The sequence below is a fragment of the Humulus lupulus genome, chromosome 1 (genome assembly GCF_963169125.1).
Source record: "Humulus lupulus chromosome 1, drHumLupu1.1, whole genome shotgun sequence".
Taxonomy (NCBI): Eukaryota; Viridiplantae; Streptophyta; class Magnoliopsida; order Rosales; family Cannabaceae; genus Humulus; species Humulus lupulus.
The window spans coordinates 111,157,558-111,177,348 of NC_084793.1; the positions used below are offsets into that span (position 1 = coordinate 111,157,558).

General features: G+C 37.7%; 1 protein-coding gene across 1 annotated transcript; it reads right to left on the minus strand.

The window, feature by feature from the left end:
* Nucleotides 1–4,293: 4,293 nt before the first annotated feature.
* On the minus strand, nt 4,294–5,439 carry LOC133819743 (uncharacterized). The gene is made up of 3 exons (XM_062253070.1): nt 5,200–5,439; nt 4,724–5,049; nt 4,294–4,609 (listed from the first exon to the last, which is right to left on the minus strand). Exons 1-3 carry the CDS (start codon nt 5,437–5,439, stop codon nt 4,294–4,296), a joined length of 882 nt encoding a protein of 293 aa, XP_062109054.1.
* Between the last annotated feature and the right edge of the window lie 14,352 nt (nt 5,440–19,791).

A 19,791-nucleotide genomic window follows, 5' to 3' on the forward strand; every position in this document is an offset into this window, starting at 1 on the left:
GTAGTACGTGGCCAAGTGTTTGACCTGTCAACAGGTGAAAGTTGAGCATCAGCGACCAGCAGGGTTGCTTCAGCCTTTGGGTATTCCCGAGTTGAAATGGGAGGATATTACGATGGATTTTGTGGGAGGATTACCCAGGACAGTGGGACTTCATGACTCAGTGTGGGTGATAGTGGATAGATATACCAAGTCAGCTCATTTTCTTCCAGTGAAGATGACTTATATGATGGATCAGTATGCAGAGTTGTATGTGAGAGAGATCGTACGTCTCCATGGGGTTCCTAAGTCTATTGTGTCAGACCGAAAACCTATCTTTACCTCCAAGTTTTGGGGTAGTTTGTAGAAGGCTATGGGGACTCAATTGAAGTTCAGCATGGCCTTTCATCCTCTAACTGATGGACATTCTGAGAGGACAATTTAGCTGTTGGAGGATATGCTTAGGGCATGTGTGATCGACTTTGAGGGATCTTGGAGTAAGTATCTCCCATTGATTGGATTTTCTTACAACAACAGTTATCAATCAACGATTGGAGTGACTCCATATGAGATGTTATATGGGAGAAGATGTAGATCACCCATTCATTGGGATGAGATGGGTGAGAGGAAGTATTTAGGACTGGACATGGTTCAGAAGACTAATGAGGCTATTGAGAAGATCCGAGCTCGAATGCTCGCCTCACAGGGCATACAGAATAGCTACGCTAATCCTAGGCGTAGGGATGTAGGGTTCCAGGTTGGGGACCACGTGTTTTTGCGAGTTTCGCCACTACAAGGGGTGAGGAGGTTTGGAAAGAAGAGCAAGCTGAGCCCTAGATTCATTGGACCCTTTGAGATCCTAGAAAGGATCGGACATTTGGCTTACAGGTTAGCCTTGCCACCATCCTTGTCAGGAGTTCATGACATATTCCATGTTTCTATGCTTCGAAAGTACGTCTTAGATACGACACATGTGTTGAAGTATGAAGACTTGGAATTGCAGAGAGATTTGTCTTAGGAGGAGCAACCGGTTCAGATCTTAGACAGGAAAGATAAGGTTCCATGGAACAAGACAATTCCTCTGGTTAAAGTATTATGGATCAATAGTAGGGTCGAGGAAGCGACCTGGGAGCTTGAGTCAGCAATGCTGGATCTGTATCCCGAGTTATTCAAGTAAATTTCGAGGATGAAATTCTCAAGAGGAGGGCATAGTTGTAACGACCCAAAATTTCTAATAAGGCTTAAGGGCCTCCATTAGCATGCCAGGAAGGCCTTCATTAAATGATTAAATGCATGATTATGTGATAAGCATGATTATATGATTATATGGATATGTGAAATGCATGTTTATGAGTATTAGATATGCATGAGGGCCCTGTTTAGCTTATAAGGGCATATTTGTAATAAGGGCGTAGCTTATAAGGGCATATTTGGCCCGTTGAGGGCATAAATGTGATTATTTGTGGTAAATTGTTGAGACAACATTATTATGTGGATGTATTTGCAACTTATGGCTCAAGACGATCCTAGTGAGCGGTTTGGCGAATTAGTCACGGCGGGGATTTATACCTGGCTCGGGGGAGCCTGGGGTATTTTTGGGAATTTAGGAAATATATTGGAGACTATTAGACATTGGAAAAAAATATTGGGTGATTAATTAATTGACAAGATTTAAGTGGTAAATATTAGGGATACTCATGGAATTAGTGGGAATTGGGAGCAAATGACCAAATTACCTTTAGGTTGATTTAAATACATAGTTTTAATTGGGAGGGTAAAAGAGTATTTTGGTTATTAGGAAAGATAGTTGATATACTATGTTTTTCTTTAGACTTTAGTAGAAAGTAGTAGAAGTAGAGGAGGAAAAAGAAGAAAACAGAAGCACTCAACTCACCTCTCTCTCTCCCTCACGATTTGTTTTCTCTCTCACTCTCCCTTGAGGATTTTGAAGCTGGGAACCCAAGAGGAAGTCTAGGCTAGGCTTTGGGGCTTTGATCCTGGGAGTAACTAAGGAGTTCAGCTGGAATTAGCTTCCAAGTTGAGTTTAAGGAATTAATCTTGGGAATTGGAGGAGTTAAAGCTTGGAAGGGCACTGAGGGCAACCTAGGGTCGGATTCATCCATTTGAGGTAACAATTTCTGGCCTTAACTGTCTGGGTTTTTTGGTTTTCAGATAGTGTTCTTGGGCTTCAAGCTCAACTTTGAATCATGTGGTTGATGGAGTTCTTAGCTAGGTTTTGGGTGTTATTAGGTTGTTTTGGATGGGATATAGTGAGTTGTGGACTCAATTTTGAGTTTGGTTGATGATTGGAGTGAGTTTTTGGAGCTTTGGCTCGGGAAAGTTCGATGGGAATAACCCAGAACTTTGCATGTTCTGGTTGTAGCGCTAGGTTGGGAGCGCCACAATGCTAGGCTGTGTTTTTTGGGGTGCTTGAGTCTCTAACTCTAGCGCTGTAGCACCCACCTAGTAGCATTGTAGCGCTACTCAGCCTTCTAAACTTGGTTTTTGAGAATTCTTTTCGGGTTTTTGCTTGGGGGCTCGGGCGACGGTTTCACCGCTTCTTTTGGTGGGATTAGAGGTCCCGAGAGCACGAGTTTGGTCACGGGATTTTCCTTTAGAATTCAAACTCATCGAAGTTCCATTTTATGGATTGTTACTAGGTGTACGCTAGGGCTCGAAACGGGATCATGCTCGAGGGTCGTCTCTATTAACCAAAGCACTCGGAATCAAAGGTAAGAAAACTGCACCCTTATGTGATTGTGTGGGACTGATTTTCCATGTAATTGAATGCATATGTTGTGTGATCATAATATGCCATGTGAGCATGAAATAAACGACCTAAGAGTGCCAGAACTGATATTTGCGCACAGGACGCGACTTAGCCATTAGTAGCTGAGGACAGCTAAATAATCACTGAGCTTGGCTTAAGCGGGCCGGAGTCAGTGCGTTATGCATTGGGCTTGGCCTAAGTGAGCCGGAGACAGTGGATTAAATAGAGGGTGCGACCTAAGGGTGTCGACCCTGAGTATTACATGATGAATATTGATATGATATCATTGTTCTCTATTGATTATAACTTGTTTAATACTGAGATGAATGGCTTATGAATAATTGTTGGACCTCTCTAAGTTGATGACTATTATGGCATGTTGAACACCTGGTTAATAACTTTATGGATTATTTGATTGTCTGCACTATTTATGCTCTGCATTATGGTTTTCTTGCTGAGCCTTGACTCATTGGTGCTACGAGGTGCAGGTAAAGGCAAAGGCAAGGTGGACCATTCCTGAGTTGGAGATCTCTGGGGTAGAATGTACATAGTTAGCTACTCGGTCGCCATGGCCAAGGGATGGTATAGGGACAGGAGAACCTAAAGTGCTTATTTTTCAATTAGAGTGGCTTGTGGTTGTACATGAACTTTGAAAATTTGTAAATTGTCCTTTAAACCCTGTTTTTGGGATCGCATGTATCAAACATTTATTTAAATGAAAATTATCTTTTATGACCAAAATCTTTTTAACCCTAGTTCGATTATGGTTTTAGTGTCACATTTTTCACTAAATGACTTGATTAGGAAGTCTTGCACCTTTATAAACACACAGTGTAATGATCTTTGTTATCCAGGGCGTTACAACAGAAAAGGAAAAGAAGAAAAAGTAATTAATTAAAAAAAATTAAAGAAAAAAAAAACTACCTAACTTAAAAAAATGTGACTCTTTTGCTGGTATTTTTTTAATTCTTAATTTTCTTTTACACAAGTAGCAATGTGTCGCAACTCACTAGGCGATGCATCGCCTGGTGCGATTTCTACGATTAAGGTTTAGGCGATGCATCACCATAATCTGAGCGTCGCATCGCCAAACTCTTTTTTTTGTGGCCCAAAAAGGGTGAAAAGTTCCACTTTTGGCGATGTATCGCCCCTATGCAGGCGATACATTTCCTGCCTCAATTTTTTCATTTTCTCTTTTTTTTTTTCAAATAAAACTTTAAAAACTAAAATTAATATTAATCCCAAACTAAATTACTAATAAACTTTATGAAAAATAAATAATAGTCATAAAAAGATGGGTTGCCTCCCATAAAGTGCTTAACTTAAAGTCTTTAGCTAGACCTTATAACTGAATACCAAACTACTCACCAATGAGCTTAATGCTCGCCATTTTCTCTGCTTCTGCTCCAAAATAATGCTTCAACCGTTGGCCATTTACTTTGAACGCAGGTTAATCACCTCTTTCAATCTCAACAACTCCGAATGGAAAGACTTGAATAACTGTGAACGGTCTCGACCAACGAGACTTTAATTTACCACGAAAGTGTTTAAGACGAGAATTGAATAAAAGGACCTTCTCTCCGTACAAACTCCCTTCGAAGAATTTTCTTATCATGCCATTTTTTCGTTCGCTCCTTATGACGAATTTCTTCTAACTCGTTAAGTTGGAGAAGTCTTTTCTCTCCCGAAGCTTCCAAATCAAAATTCGTCTTTTTAATTGCCCATTGTGCATGGTGCTCAAGCTTAAATGGTAGATGACAAGCCTTTCCAAACACAATCCGATAAGGACACATGCCGATAGGTTTCTTGAAAGCTGGCTTATATACCGATAAAGCATCATCAAGCTTATTAGAGAAATCCTTTCTATTGGATTACACAGTTTTGTCCATGATAAGATTAATTTCCCAATTAGATATCTCCGCTTGACCATAAGATTGTGGATGACAAGCTAGGGCCATCTTATGTCTTACTTCGTACTTTTCCATAGGAGCATCGAAAACCTTATTAGCGAAATGGGTACCTTCATCACTAAGTATTTCTCTCGGTGTACCAAATATAGAAAAAATGTTCTTTTGAATAAATTTTACTAGAACACGAGCATCATTTTTAGTTATTGTAGTAGTTTCCACCCATTTACTTACATAGTCCACCACCAAGAGAATGTATAGATTACCAAACAAAGGTGGGAATGGTCCCATGAAATCAATACCCCACACATCAAAGATCTCCACTTCTAGAATATTAGTGAGAGGTAATTCATGTCTTCTAGAGATGTTTCCCACACATTGACACCGATCATAACTCTTCACATATGCATAAAACTCTCAGTGTAAAGTAGGCCAATAAAACCCACTATCAAGGACTTTCACAACAGTCCTCACGACTCCAAAATGTCCACCCACGTAAGAAGAATGAAAATGTAATAGAATCTCACTTACTTCCTCTTATGGTACACATCTTCTTATAACAAGATTCGTACAATGCTTGAAGATAATGAGATCATCCCAATTATATTGCTTCACATCATGACAAAAATTCTTCTTTTGTTGAGAGGATAGACTCAGTGACAAAACCTTGCATGCTAAATAATTGACAAAATCAACATACCGAGGGATTTCAGTTGCCACCGAAAATAATTGCTCATCTGGAAAAGCTTCTGAAATTGACGAACCTTCATCTGCACTGTTGACCATGATTTTGGCCAACGACGAGTAGATGTCGAAATGACAATAAGCCTTATATAAAAAAATACGACACCAATAATTTTATAGTGGTTCAGCCCTAATTTATTGGTAATAGCCTAATCCACTTGGAGTTGTGATATATATATCCTACACTTAAGAGCAGACGAACTTGAGTCAACTGAGTTTCTTAAGTGTAAGTAGAAAAATATAGAGTTTCTCTCTCTAGATAATACAAGCTTTCTCTCTCTAAACTCTCTCATAAAATGCCCTAAGAATGCCCCAAGTAACAGTCCCAAGTTCTCAAAATTAGAGAGCTCTTTTTTCTTTCAAAAGACCAGATCCCCTTAAATGATGCCATGAGCCATTTATTTATAGGCTCATGGATCGTATATCAGAAATATCCCTTCGACTGGGTCCTTGGTTCTTCCAACCAACTTTAATTAACTAAAATATAAATAAATTCAAATTACAATAATACAGCTATCATATCGGGATATCTGAGAGATTCCCGCGGCAGTTGCAAATGATTCGGGTTGAAGCTGTTACTGATGATTTACTGAAGAGTTACTAGACAGTAACTTCTGAGATTTTGATCCGTGGATTGACCAAATCCATCCCCGAAGTGACTGGTCGGCCAAGACAACTCACCGGTCGGCATAGGCAAGCACCTTCTAGCACACCTCTGGTTGGTATAGGCAAAGCAATCCTCTAGCACACCTCTGGTCTAACATGACACATCTCTAGTCTAGCATGACAAATTTCTGGTCTAGCAAAACACTTTACTGGTCTAGCAAAACACTTTACTAGTCTGGCAAAACACTTTACTGGTCGGGCAAAACACTGTGCTGGTCTAGCAAAACACTTTACTGGTCTACCAAAACACTTTGCTGGTCTAGCAAAACACTTTACTAGTCTAGCAAAACACTTTACTGGTCTAGCAAAACACTTTACTGGTCGGGAAAAACACTGTGGTCGTCTAGCAAAACTCTTTATTGGTCTAGCAAAACACTTTACTGGTCGGGCAAAACACTTTACTGGTCGGGCAAAACACTTTGCTGGTCTAGCAAAACACTTTACTGGTCTAGCAAAACACTTTACTCTGAAGTGACTCATCGGACATAATTTTTTACTGGTCGGTCAAGAATCTTACTGGTCAGACAGAAACCTTACTTGGTTGGTCAAATCACTTTCTGACCAGGTAAATTAATTTCCCGACCAGTAATATCACAACTCCATAGGTCAACTTCCAACCTTTGCACTTCCTTGGTCAACACATTTATTAACTATTAATATGTCATTTACTCAACATGCATTGCCACTTGTCACTTGTCACTCACCATGCGTTCACATGAGCATTATTGTTGTTGGCTGGTACATTGTTGTTGAGAACTTGGTCTGCCATTTTTTGTGATCTAGCTCATCGCTCTCTCTTAATAGAAGATATAGTTCTTTCAATTTCAGAATCTAATGGTAAGAGATTTGTGGAACGAGCTTCTTGCATACACCTTCTGTAACGTCCTACGTTTTTGGGTACCTTTAAACGTCTCGGGTCGGGATTTTTCCCCCGGGTTAAGAATATTATTTTAAATAATATTATATTTTGTTTGTAAGTATTCCATGAGTTATTGCTAGCCAAAATATGAATTTTGTGATTTTAAAAGTCAAGATAAGACTTTCGGTCCTGGACCGACACAAAAACCCTGATCGGGTAAAAAATCTCGGAAAATAAAATGAAAAATCATGGCAATTATATTTTGGGCATAAAATGCATTCATAAAAGTTAAAGTTTGGTCAAAAATAATAAACCTAAAAGAAAATGGAAATTTTAGGGCATTTTGTGTTAAATGCCTAATTTTACCGAAATGGGGAATTTTATTCCATGAATGGACCTTAAGTTAAATTTTATTATGTGATTAATTAAATTAAATGTGAGAGACATTTAATTTAATTAATTAATGTTAAGTTTGGTGATTAAAACTTAATAAGAGTGAAAAAAAAAGGTGTCAAAAGCCAATTTGGACTTTTCTTCTTATGAAACCTTTATTAACCTTTATTAATTAAAAAAAAAAATGAAATGATCATATATGGCAAAGGGTTGGCCGGCCATGTGGTGTTTAGGTGGTGTGAACCCAACTTAATAAAGATAAAATCTCATTTTAACTAAGTCAAGTCAAGTGGGCAAGTGGGAGGGAAAACACTTGAGTGTTTTTGAGATAAATTAGATAGTATATAACTCTTCCATCCCTCCCCAACCGACCACACCACCCTCTCTCATTCACTCATCTGAATTTTTAAGACCTTTCAAAGTGTTCTCTCCATTTTTCAAGCCCAAGAACACCAAGGAAACTTTGAGGCTAAGTCTTGGTCTAGGAAGTATTTTCCCTAAGGTAAACTTTCACTAATCTAGGCTTTTGTAAAGTTTTAAGCATAGAGTTTCAAATAGCTAATTGACTATGTTGTTGGGGGAAGTTTGTTAGGGTTTTTGAAAGGTTTTGAAGGAGTCAAAGCTTATAGGAAGGTCCAAACCTTAAGCAAGAACACCAAAGAGGTAAAAAGTTTACTTTTGATGAGTTTGTTGTAGGGTTTTTAGTTTTAAGCATTATTTTGTATATCTAATGATTAGAGTTTCTTGTTGATGATGTAATAAGGTTATGGTAGTTGTTTAATAATTTTTATGATGCATGTGTATTGATTTTTGAAAATGGGAACCAAAACCCCCAAGGGTTTTGTAGGATACCCTAAAACAAAACATGTTTTAAGCTGTGACTTCCAAGGGATCAAGCAGCCACTGTATATTGTTTTTGTAAAATTAAACTGTACTGTGATGTTTTTGAGATTGAGTACATAAAATTGAGCTTTTGAAACACTAAAAAATGTTTAAAAATGAGTAAGTTATGATATTTCAAAGTTTAGGTAAAAAACTGTTTTTTCGTATTCTTATTTTCGGAACCAAATTTGGACAGCCACTGTATAGGACAAATGAATCCAGTTTTTTCTAAAATTTTGTGGACATATTTCTGGCATAACCTATTAGTCCACTGTAATATTTGGTAAGAAAATATTAAACGGTTTGAAAGTTATTAACTGTCAAAGTTTGGAAAAAAATAAGGACTTGAAAATAAGGTCATTTTTACCTCATTGTTGGAAAATGATTTCACCAATCAAAAATGCTCATTTTGACCTAAGATTTTACGAAGACCTAAATGGCATAACAAAAATGGAATTGGAAAATTTTGGTAACAATTGGGTAAGTAAATTTCAAGTTATGAACTAACGAAGTATGTAGTTAAAAATGTGAAAAATAGGTTTTTCACACTTAGTGTAAAAATGAGATTTTGGAACATAAGGTAAAAAGTAAAATTTTGCTTATTTCAAGATATAAAATGGTAAGTCTTGAAATCATATTTTCACTAAAATTTACCCTTTGAGTTTAAATGAATTATATTTATTAAAGAGTTTTTATTCTTTCTAAAAATAAGAGATTTAATTTATTAATAGTTAATAAATTAAAAGAGGGTTTAAAACCCTATATTTTGAGAAAATAATTAAATAAATTATTTTCCTAGTAAGTAAAATTGATTAATTGCTTTTGGAAAATTAATTAGTCAAGATGAGAAATTTATAACGGTTTTCCTAATTAAGACAAATTAGGCAATTTTCTTAAAACGGTTTTTAGATATTAAAACCTTAAGAAAAATAAAAGGAAAATTTAAAGAGTTTATTTTCTTTAAAAATAATTAAGGAATTTATTTGTATTTTCTGGATATAATACCGGCTAAAATCTTACATATTTTAACCGACTAGTCGAAAGTGCGGGTTAATGGCGATACCTTGAAAGAATAAGATTTTTAGCGGATTGTGGGAAATACCATTGTGATACCCGAGCCTAGGTATCGAGACCTTAGGATAGGTCTCCCCGAGACTTAGGGTTTAGTCTCGAATATTTTGTATAACTTTCCTTAATAGGTTTAAAACCAAATAAGGATTATAAATCCTTACAAATGACTTTTATTAAAATGACCAAACTGCCCAAAATAATAATAATGAATTATTAGTGCCATAATTAATCCGAGTATACTGTATGGATAACTACAGTATTGGCTAAGCGTAACTGGACTGAACGTTGGAGGGTGAAAACTTGCTGAGCGCTAAGGACTCCAAGTAAGTCAACTTATATTGTATGGCCGCAACATGAAATGATTATTGTCTTGTATGTTAGTATAGGGATACATGCATATACATAGGCTGTCATAGAAAGTTGCTTAGAGACGTTAGTCTAGTGAGTGCTGATTTAGAAAATATGAACGGTAGAAGTCTGTCATATCCTAGACGGTTGACCCCCGTCACACTGCTTGATTTTATTTATGTCCGGTTCATTACCGAGACGAGTGGCCATGAGATGAGGATAAGCTGGTTAAACCTAGGGGCGCCAAGATAAATGGGACCTAGGGGCCCTCATGCTTACTTAATCATTGGACGGTTAGAATCCGAGCAAGTGCTCTGATAAGTTATTCCTGGATAGCAGCCGTGAATATTGGCCATTCCGTGAGAGTGCCTAGAGATACTAGGGGTTGCCAAGATAGAGTGAGGTTGAACACCCTAGGGGCAGCTGCTCACCAGCACCACTGATTAACATAGAAGTCTTCGTAAAACCGTGTAAATTGGATTACGCTCTTGGATAAGTAGCGATGCCCTAGGTAACACGATAGTTACCCTTGATGAGAATATTTATTGGCTAGATCTTAGTGTGGAGACTCGGTTCTCTTTTATAGATTAGCAATTATGTTGGAGGAAGCGTTACGTCTGAATTGTTGGAAATTGTCGAGCGTTGGTCTCGAATTATATGGTGATATAATATATCTGCTTGCTCTGGGATTTTCTGAGTGCAGGGATATATTTGTTGATAAGATATAGTTGTGATATAATATATCTGCTTGTTCTGGGATTTTCTGAGTGCAGGATTTTTATCTAGATATGAATTAATTTATCCTTGGTTATCAGGCATGACCATAAGTTTGCCAGGACGCTTTAGCGTTCTTAAAATTGATTGTGTAGGGTCCGGATGGGTTCGGAACCCTAATTCTCTACATGCTTTGTTTGAAAGTTGATCTTACTAAGCGTTTTCGCTTACCTAGTTGTTTCATGTTGTAGGTAAGTGCAAGGGCAAGGCAGAGCAGTGAGCGCTGGAGTCTTCCTTGCAAATGTACATGTGGACCGACCTTTTGGGAAGCCTTTTTATTTTTGGAAATGTTGTGTAATTTTCCTAAACTAGGCTCACTCTAATCTTTATAAAACATGTTTGTAACTAAATGTTAAGTATGGCCATACGACTTTTTAAAAAGTTTTTTTTTTCTATGGGTTTTTGAGACATTTTGTTAAATGAAAACATTTATATTTCTGCATTATTGAGTCTTGAAAATCCGGGTCGTTACACCTTCAACCACAAAAAATTTAGAAACCAAAGTTAGTTAACAAATAAATAATAATAAAAAATACTTGAATGAAAATATGATATTTTCTTTGCTATAGTAATTCAATTTTAATTTCTTTTTAATCCTCGACAACGACGCCAAAAACTTGTTGCGAAAAATAATGAATATGCTTGCAAGTGCACAAATCGAACAAGTAGTAAAGTAGTCTAAACACAAATATTTTCCCACAAGGATTAAAATCAATTAAATATAGCAATCCTACTTTATCTAAGCAATCGATTTTGAAAGATAACAAGAAGTAAAATAATAAATAACTATGAATTTTAAAGAACAAATAACTAAATGTGAATAGACTAAATATAATAACAATTGTTAAGGTTTCAACTTCACTCTCTAACAATCTTACCCCTAATCATTAATGTGCCTATATCAATCCAATATGTTCAAAAACCTAGAGCATTGTTTTATCTTCATAACCTCTCTCAAGTGTCGCATAAAGAATGTGCAAGTGATACATAGCCTATATCTCTATACAACCATTTATCCTTACCTTCATTGAGTTCCACTCTCTAAATAATCCTAGATATTCCACCTCTCGATTTCACAATCTAGAATTATCTCGATTACCTAGATTTATGCTTATCTCTCGATCTCACATAACCTAAGTTCTTCTACCTGCTGCCGGATTGTTTGAATGTTCCCTTCTCGAGTAATAATCTTCAGAATGTAAATACAACCCTAATTATAATTCATTTACTGTAAAGAACAATATCAAAATCACAATTAAAGCAATAATGATTCAAAGTAAAACATAAGAACAATATTGGACTAAAATAAACTTTGCGTTAAATCATAGAAATAAAATCATGTCAAGAGGTCCATCAAAACCCTAACAAACTAAGAAAATTAGCCACACATGATGTGTTTTATAATCTCAAATATATTGTAATTATCTTAAAAGAACAAAGAAATAAAGAGGAACAACAATGAACACTAAAGAACTTTGTTGATATTGCTTGATTCACTTCTTAGATCCTTCTCCAATGAGTCTCTCCAATCATTATGTGTTTCTTTTCCTTTATATATGTGTTGCGGTCGTGCCCTAGTCTCCAGAAAACTCCTTGGTCGTACTACTTTTTAATTCCAGTGAAAAACATGTGGAAAAACATGTTTTCCTATTATTTTGGCACAATAGGCTACAGGTCGCCTGAACTTTTCAAGGTTAGAATTTTTCACAAATTTCAGTGACTTCTTGCCTCTCAGAAGCAACGTAACGCGTCTTTCTCTGACTTGAACACCCACAATAACATTCAAAACACCTAAAATCTCAAATTCTGCACACTTAAGTGAAACTCATCAAATCTACACATAAATTAAGGAAAAAGAAACCATTCTATGGATAAATATATGAGTGCATAAAACATGGACTCATCAGACGCAGTATTGAGTCGTTTCTGTGTGTAGGAGGTTCTAGCTATGGTAGGTAAGGAATTTTTGTGATGTCTTGTCTCCTCGAATCAGTCCCAACTCACCCTGTTTGGCTAGGCTGGTTCCTGGGAGTGTGAGTTGAGTGATCGTTCCTATGAGGGTTGGTAGGTTGAGCATTCCGTGGGATCCATTTAGAAGGTGCGAAACTCTGGGTTGCAGTTCGAATAGATCGACTAACATGAGGTCGATGATTCCTGTGAGGATTAGCAGGTTGTGCTCCAAACTTTGTCTTGGTCCACATGTATTTTTCCAAGACGGCGTTGTGTAGACGAGCCTTCTCCAGTGGGGATGGCCGCATGGTGAGCCTTCTGATTATCAGGTTGCTCCATCTCATTGTTACGCATAGATTGGGTGACCACCATGGTGTCTGTTAGGTGAAACTTGCGTGGGGAATTAAGCCTCATATACTCTCAATGAAAGCACCAATCTTATGACGTGATTTTTTGCTAACAGTGGATTAAGGAATTTGAAAATAGAGATATTAGGCTTTTGCCAAACCTTAATTGGACAAATTGAAAGTATCAAGAACACTCACACTTTTACGTGGTTCAATGGTTAAAATCCACCAAGTCAACAAGTCACTCTTATTGATATGTTTTTGTTGTGAAAATTAATCTACGCAAGTGCACGCAATCATCAACAAGTAATATAGTAATAAGTCGAGTATCGTCTCCACAGGGATTGTAAATTAAAGTACAATGTAAAACCAACTAATTACAATTTAGAAATTTAAGAAACTAAATTGAGTGGTTGTTGAAACTAAAATAAAATGAAAGAAATTAAAATATGCTTAAAATTAACCACAAGTTCTAGAGAAATAACAGCAAGAAGAATTATCAATGGAAAAATTGGACTTGAATAGCTAAATCCCCCTATGTCAGAAACTGCCCAGAATGCTATAGCATTAATTTTAGCAAATCGCACCAAAGTTAACTAGAATTCCCAATATGCTCACCAGATTTTTCCAAAACTCGTGAATATAGTTCTACCATCCAATTAAATATATTCCTATATCAAATCAAACTTAAGAACACAATTAACAGCACCAATTCTCAAAAGTTATGCAAGGTAAGTAAAATATTCCTATTCTACTCACTAGAAACAACCTATCAATGGTTATGCTCTTGCATCATTCAAGTACAAACTACTACATTCAACCTTTCCAGAATTAAATCTAGCTTAATAATCTGCCATTGTTGGCCAAACAACAACAAACAATAATCATGAACAACACTTGAATGAACAATGGTGAATTTACGTAAATATGCATTTAAACTTTAATAACTATGGCATAGGGTTCTTTAACCATTCAAGTCTCAAAAAGCTTAGCTCATAGCTAAATTAGTATCCAAAATCTGAAATGGAAAATTGATATCCATGAGTTCTAAAATAGCTATTTAAAATTAGGAAATACAAAAATCAAAGAAGAAGAGTAAATGGGACAAATCCGATATAGTAGGTGTGTGAATCCTCCTTGTCCTTCTCGTTCCCCTTCAACAATTGTACTTCTCTCTATTTTTCTCTTTGTTTTTCTGTACTTTTTCTTCTGATGATGATCCTTCAATGGCTCCCCCTAAGGTGATACGGCTGGTACCCTTTTCTTTCCAAATTAGGGTACAAAAACCTCATCTCTCCAATTAAAAAGCCCACCTTCTTTTCCTCCACTTAGGCCCACTAAATTGGACCACTTTTCTGCCCAAAAATAACTCCAGCTGGCACCAGTTATGGACCCATGCCACCTGGCCATGAATTAAAAAGAAATGACACAGCTACCTTTAATTTCCACGTCAGCAAGTGAGCTCCAGCATGCTGCAGCATGAATTTTAGCAATCTGGAAAGTTTCAGCTTTTGCTTCCAAACCAAACTTCCAATTTCTCTTCTTCAATCCTTCCATGGATTGCTTGATTCCCTTTTTACACAGAAAACTAGAACAAGATTAGTTATTTAATTCCAATTTAAACCCAAAATATTGTAAGACTCCAATATTAGATCAACTAATTATATAGATAGATAACAACTTAAAATTAACAAACAAACACCAAAATCATCACTCTTTTTATGCATAATTAAGTGTAAAAGTCAAATAAATAACTCTATATCATAGAGTTATCAGTTTTGTTCTCACCGTGAGATTGTTTGTCACAATTTCACCAGTGTTTAGTATACAAGATGTTTATCCCCTTTCTATCCATTCTCCCCTATATTTATAGGGAATTCTATCTGGACAGTTTTGGGTAGCATAAATATGGTGACATACCATTTACATAAATACATTAATGCCTTTTGATTCTATGCCCCCAATATTGGGAAATATATACAGAATAATATCTCAGCATCAATGAGTGTATAAGGGATCCTTCACTGTGCGTAATGATCAGGCTTCCGTTAGCTGAACACTTCCTTCGAGTTGGGTATCGAAGAACTAATCTTAACTGATACGGGTCACGGTCAAAATTTCACGAAGGTGATTTTGTTCTCTCGCATCTCGAACTAAGTTGTTGTAACAAGAGATGATTTGTAGACTATCTGGTCGGCGTAAGCTATCAAGTTCGACTCGAGCTGCTTACTCTCGAGCTTGCTAGATGTTCTATCTACACTCTTTCTTCATACGCTTATATGCCAGTTGTACCCTATGCTGAGTAATTCAGCTCATATTTTGTTGGGTACAACATATGTTCATATGCTCAGAACTAGCGTGAGTCATGTTTGGGGCTTCACAAGGACGAACATATCGATACATACCTCGAAATAAGTTGTTGGCATAAGAGGTGATCTATAAACTCGGGTTGTCATAGAATGTCAAGTAAGCTCGAACTATTGACTCCAAAGTTAAGAAAATACTTTATATGTATATTTTCCTCATGCACTTGTCTGCTAGCTGTACTCGTGCGTGACGTCACTTTTGACATGCCCAGTAGGGGCTTTTTGGCTTTTGTTATGAAAAAATGTGCCCACCCACTCACTTGAGTGTGGGACACGTGTTTGTTTGCAATTTCTATTTTTACTCCTCAAGCACATTGTGTTCTTACTTCACTTATCAATCATGACACCAATTTGTAAGTATACTCATCCCTGGTTTAAATTTCATTTTCTCATTTTTCAACATGTTTTATGAATTTTTCTAGTGCTTTTATCTTACTTTGGTTCTGTATGAGTTTAGTGTGGGTTTTTGTTAGGCCAAAAATAATAGCAGTAAATTCGATTAGAAATAATGCATAAAAAATGAGTTATTTTTTGGGTTTAAATGATGAACATTTGAATGTGTTATCAGACACATTCTTCTTTGGGAGTCCAAATGACATACGATGTTTCTTGCAAGGGTCTCGACCTCAACCCACTTAGTAAAGTAGTCGATGGAAACTACCCCATAGCGAACTCCTCCTTTTCTAGTAGGCAACGAGCTGAATAAGTCAATCCCCCATATAGAAAATTGCTAGGGTGAGGAGATCATGGTTAATTCCATGGGCACATCTCGAGCAATAGTTGCAAAATGCTGACACTTATAACACTTTTGCACATACGAGGCCGATTCCTTCTTGAGCATAGGATAGAAATTTCCTTGCCTTAAAACCTTTAGAGCCAAGGTTTGCCCGCAGCGTGGTCTCCACAAAACCCTTCATGTATTTCTCAAAGGATGGTTTGTGCTTCCTCAGGCATAACACACCGTAGGAGGGGTAAAGACTGACCTAGCCTATAGCAAATTCCATCAACCATAACATACCGTGGGACCTGATATAGTCTCGATGCATTCTTTCGATCTTCTGCCAGATTTCCATTCGTGAGCTATTCAACTATGGGAGTCATCCCGGTTGGTTGTTCGCAAATCATTCCACCCTCAATTGGCTCTTCATTGATGCTTCGTTTATGCAAGAATTCTATGGGGACCACATTTAATGTGTCCGCTTCTTTGGTTGTGGCGAGTCAGGCTAAAGCATTCACATTCGTATTATGCTCGCAGGGGACCTGTTCAATGGAATAAAACTCGATTTCTGACAGTTCACCTTTAACCTTAGAAACCAAACTCGATTATGCCATTTTTATTCCTTGAGCTTGGTACTCCGCTAATAATTGATTAACAACGAGCTGAGAATCACTACATCATTGACTTTCTCTTTCTTTCAACTCTTTTGCTACATGAACTCGAGCCAAATATGCCTCGTACTCCACTTCGTTGTTGGAATCGTCAAAACCAAATCTGAAAGCCGTATGGAAGCAATGTCCTTCGGGTGAAATTAAAATTATTCTAGCTCTAGACTCGTTCTTGTTTGACGATCCGTCAATAAAGAGTTTCCACAACTCTTGTACATGTTCTCTCATTGGTTCATCCAGGAACCTTTTACATTCAGCCATGAAGTCAGCGAGCCCCTGACCTTTGATTACTGTTTGTGGTTTGTATAATATCTCCAAATGACTAAGTTTGATGGCCCACTTTAACAAACGTCTCAATGTATCAGGTTTTTGCAAGAGCTGCCTTAAAGGTTGCTTGGTTAAGACATATACAGAGTAGGACTAGAAATACGACCTGAGTATTTTTGAGTCCATGATCAAACAAAACACGAGTTTTTCAATCATAGTAAATTTGGATTCATCTCCCAAAATCCTCTTCCTCACTTAATACATTGGATTCTGGGTTCGGTTTTCTCTCGAACTAACACAGCGCTGATCGCGTTTTCTGTTATGGCTAGGTATAAGAATAATCATTCCCCAGCAAATTGTTTTGATAACACAGGGGGGCTCACACAAATGAGTCTTTAGATCCTGAAATGAATGTTCGCATTCTTCTATCCATTAAAACTGTTTATTTCCCCTAAGCAAGTCGTAGAAGGGAAGACATTCGTCCTTGGACTTTGATACGAATCAGTTGAAGGCAGTGACCTTTCTAGTTAACCTCTGCACATCTTTTTGTGACCTTGGTGAAGGCATTTCCAATAGCGACCAGATCTTCTCGAGATTTTCTTCGAATACCCTTGCGTTGATTATGAAGCCTAAGAACATCTCCGATTAAACCCAAAGGTATATTTTTTGGGTTGAGATTAATGTTGTGTTTTCTCAACACACCAAAACATTCTTCCAGATCGGATAGATGGTCATTGGCAGTCTTTGACTTGAAAAGCATGTCATCAACATACACCTCCATGTTTTTCCTGATCTGGTTAACGAACATCTTATTGACCAGCCATTGATATGTTGCACCAGCATTCTTTAGCCTGAATGGCATAACCTTGTAGCAGTATACATTATGTTCGGTCATGAAGCTGATGTGCTCTTTGTCTACAGGGTTCATCAAAATCTGGTAATATCCAAATACCTGTCCATGAAGGACATGAGCTCATGGCCAGCCGTGGCGTCAACTAGAAGATCTTTTCTTGGTAATGGGAAACAATCTTTAGGACATGCCATGTTGAGGTCAGAAAAATCAATGCAAGTCCTCCACTTTTCGTTGGACTTCGGGACCAAAAAGGGGTTGGCTATCCAGGTTGGATATTAAGCCTCCCTAATGAACTCGCATTTCAATAAGCAAGCTACCTCTTCCTACAAAGGTTCTCCTCGCTCTTTTCCCATCAACCTACATTTCTACACCTTCCCAGACACGTTTTTGTCCATGTTTAATGTTTGCATCATCACTCTTGGACTGATTCCTAACATGTCCTCATGCGACTAGGCAAATACATGAAGAAAATTTTCTTAAAAGCTCGACCAATTCCTTCTCGGCTTTGAGATTTTTCCCAACCTTTACCACTTTCGAAGGTACTTCTAGGTCGAGGATGATTTCCTATAGCTCCTCTAAAGGATGGAGCTTATATCTATCTTTGCCTAATCTCAGATCAATTTCTTCAAGTTGGGTGACATCATTTCTGACATCCCGAGGTTCTTCCACCTCTCAGGCAATTACCATTGTTCGAGGTTACTCATTCTCCTCAATTATTACAATGGCTTGTTGCCCGGGTTGTGATTTTCCCTTCATGGAAATGCTATAGCATACCCTAGCATCGACTTGATCTCACCTCACGGTTCATATCCCTGAGGACGAGGGGAATTTCATGGCCAAATGGCAAACATAAGTTATAGCTTCAATCATCATTAGCGTAGGTCTCCCCAATATTGCATTGTAGGCGACCAGATAGTCAATTACTACAAACTTGAGCTTCTTGGTGACAATGTTACTATGAGCTTAATCGTTTCTATGGCTGCCATCCCCTCCCCTAAAAATCCATAGAGGGTCATAGAGGCCACCTTAAGATCGGCTACAGATAGCCCCATCTTTTCAAGGGTGGACCTGAGTAGCACATTCACAGAGCTCCCATTGTCAATCAGTATTCCACGCACCCTCCAGTTAGCAAGCGAAATAGTTATCACCAGTTGATCATTATGACAGATTTGGACATGGCTCGTGTCTTCTTTAGTAAAAATGATTGTTTTTTTATCCAATCGTTGTTGTTTAGATAACCTTTCCACCGGGACAAACTTGTTGCCATCATGCATTTTTAGTTCTTGAATATATCTCTTCTGGGCCTTACTGCTTAGTGTTGGCCAGTGAGCAGCTCGAAACTGTCTCTTGAACTCAGAGAACAACTTTTTCCAGGAGGTGATTGAATGTTTCTTATACTTGTTGAACAACAGATTTGCTGGTGCGGTTAATGTAGCTAGAAATAGAACACACCACATATCAAATCTCACATTGTGGGTCATCATCAGAGTGTTGAAGGTCCCAATGTTGTTGCACAGATTAGTGGTTCCATTATATGTGGGCATAGTTCACATCCTAAAGCCAACGGGATAAGGAGTTGTTGTAATATAAAGAGCAAAAGGTTTGAGCTCCTCATTTTCTCCTCCATTAAGGCCAGCCGTTCGAGGGTTGGATCCTTCATCTCTAGGCTATTTGGGAGCTGGTTACCAGTTCCCATCCTATTGTGCGTATTTTGTGGGTTATTGTCCCTTCAAGCTTGAGCATGGTTAGGCGGGACGTTCCCATTGTTACCCATGAAAGAAGAATCTCCCATGTTCTAAGTATAGCTAAGATTTTCCTAATGAGTTGACTATCCTCTCAGTGTGGTTAGATGTTCATGTAGGTCAGATGGTGGATTAGAGTGCAGGCTTTGAGCCTAGCTCAACTGATTTCTCAGATCGCTTTTATGTCTATGGGAATTCATGTTATGGTCATATTAGTGCATTTAATAACTACCATCAACAAAGCTTAATGCTCGTGGATGAGGTCGAGGAGTTGGATTATTAGCGCGAGATCGCGAGGCATATGTGTCTTCGTAGTTATAGAATATCTCCTTTCATGTCCTCGTCCTAGAGCATTCCTCTGTGGTCGTGGTGGAGTTGGATGACGAATGGGTGAGGGAGGATGCCTTATCGGTGAGGCAATCTGTGTCCCATCTAGACGAACTAGATTAACATGCCCTTGATCTACTCATATTTCCTCCGTGCCTGAGCT

Excerpts from the sequence above, each read along its gene's own strand:
- LOC133819743 (XM_062253070.1), bottom strand. The coding sequence starts at position 5,439 with ATGGTCAACAGTGCAGATGAAGGTTCGTCAATTTCAGAAGCTTTTCCA. Across the intron at positions 5,050-5,199 it reads ATCTTGTTATAAGAAGATGT|AGTTATGATCGGTGTCAATG; the intron begins GTACCATAAGAG and ends GCATATGTGAAG. Across the intron at positions 4,610-4,723 it reads TTCGATGCTCCTATGGAAAA|AAAGGATTTCTCTAATAAGC; the intron begins GTACGAAGTAAG and ends GTAATCCAATAG.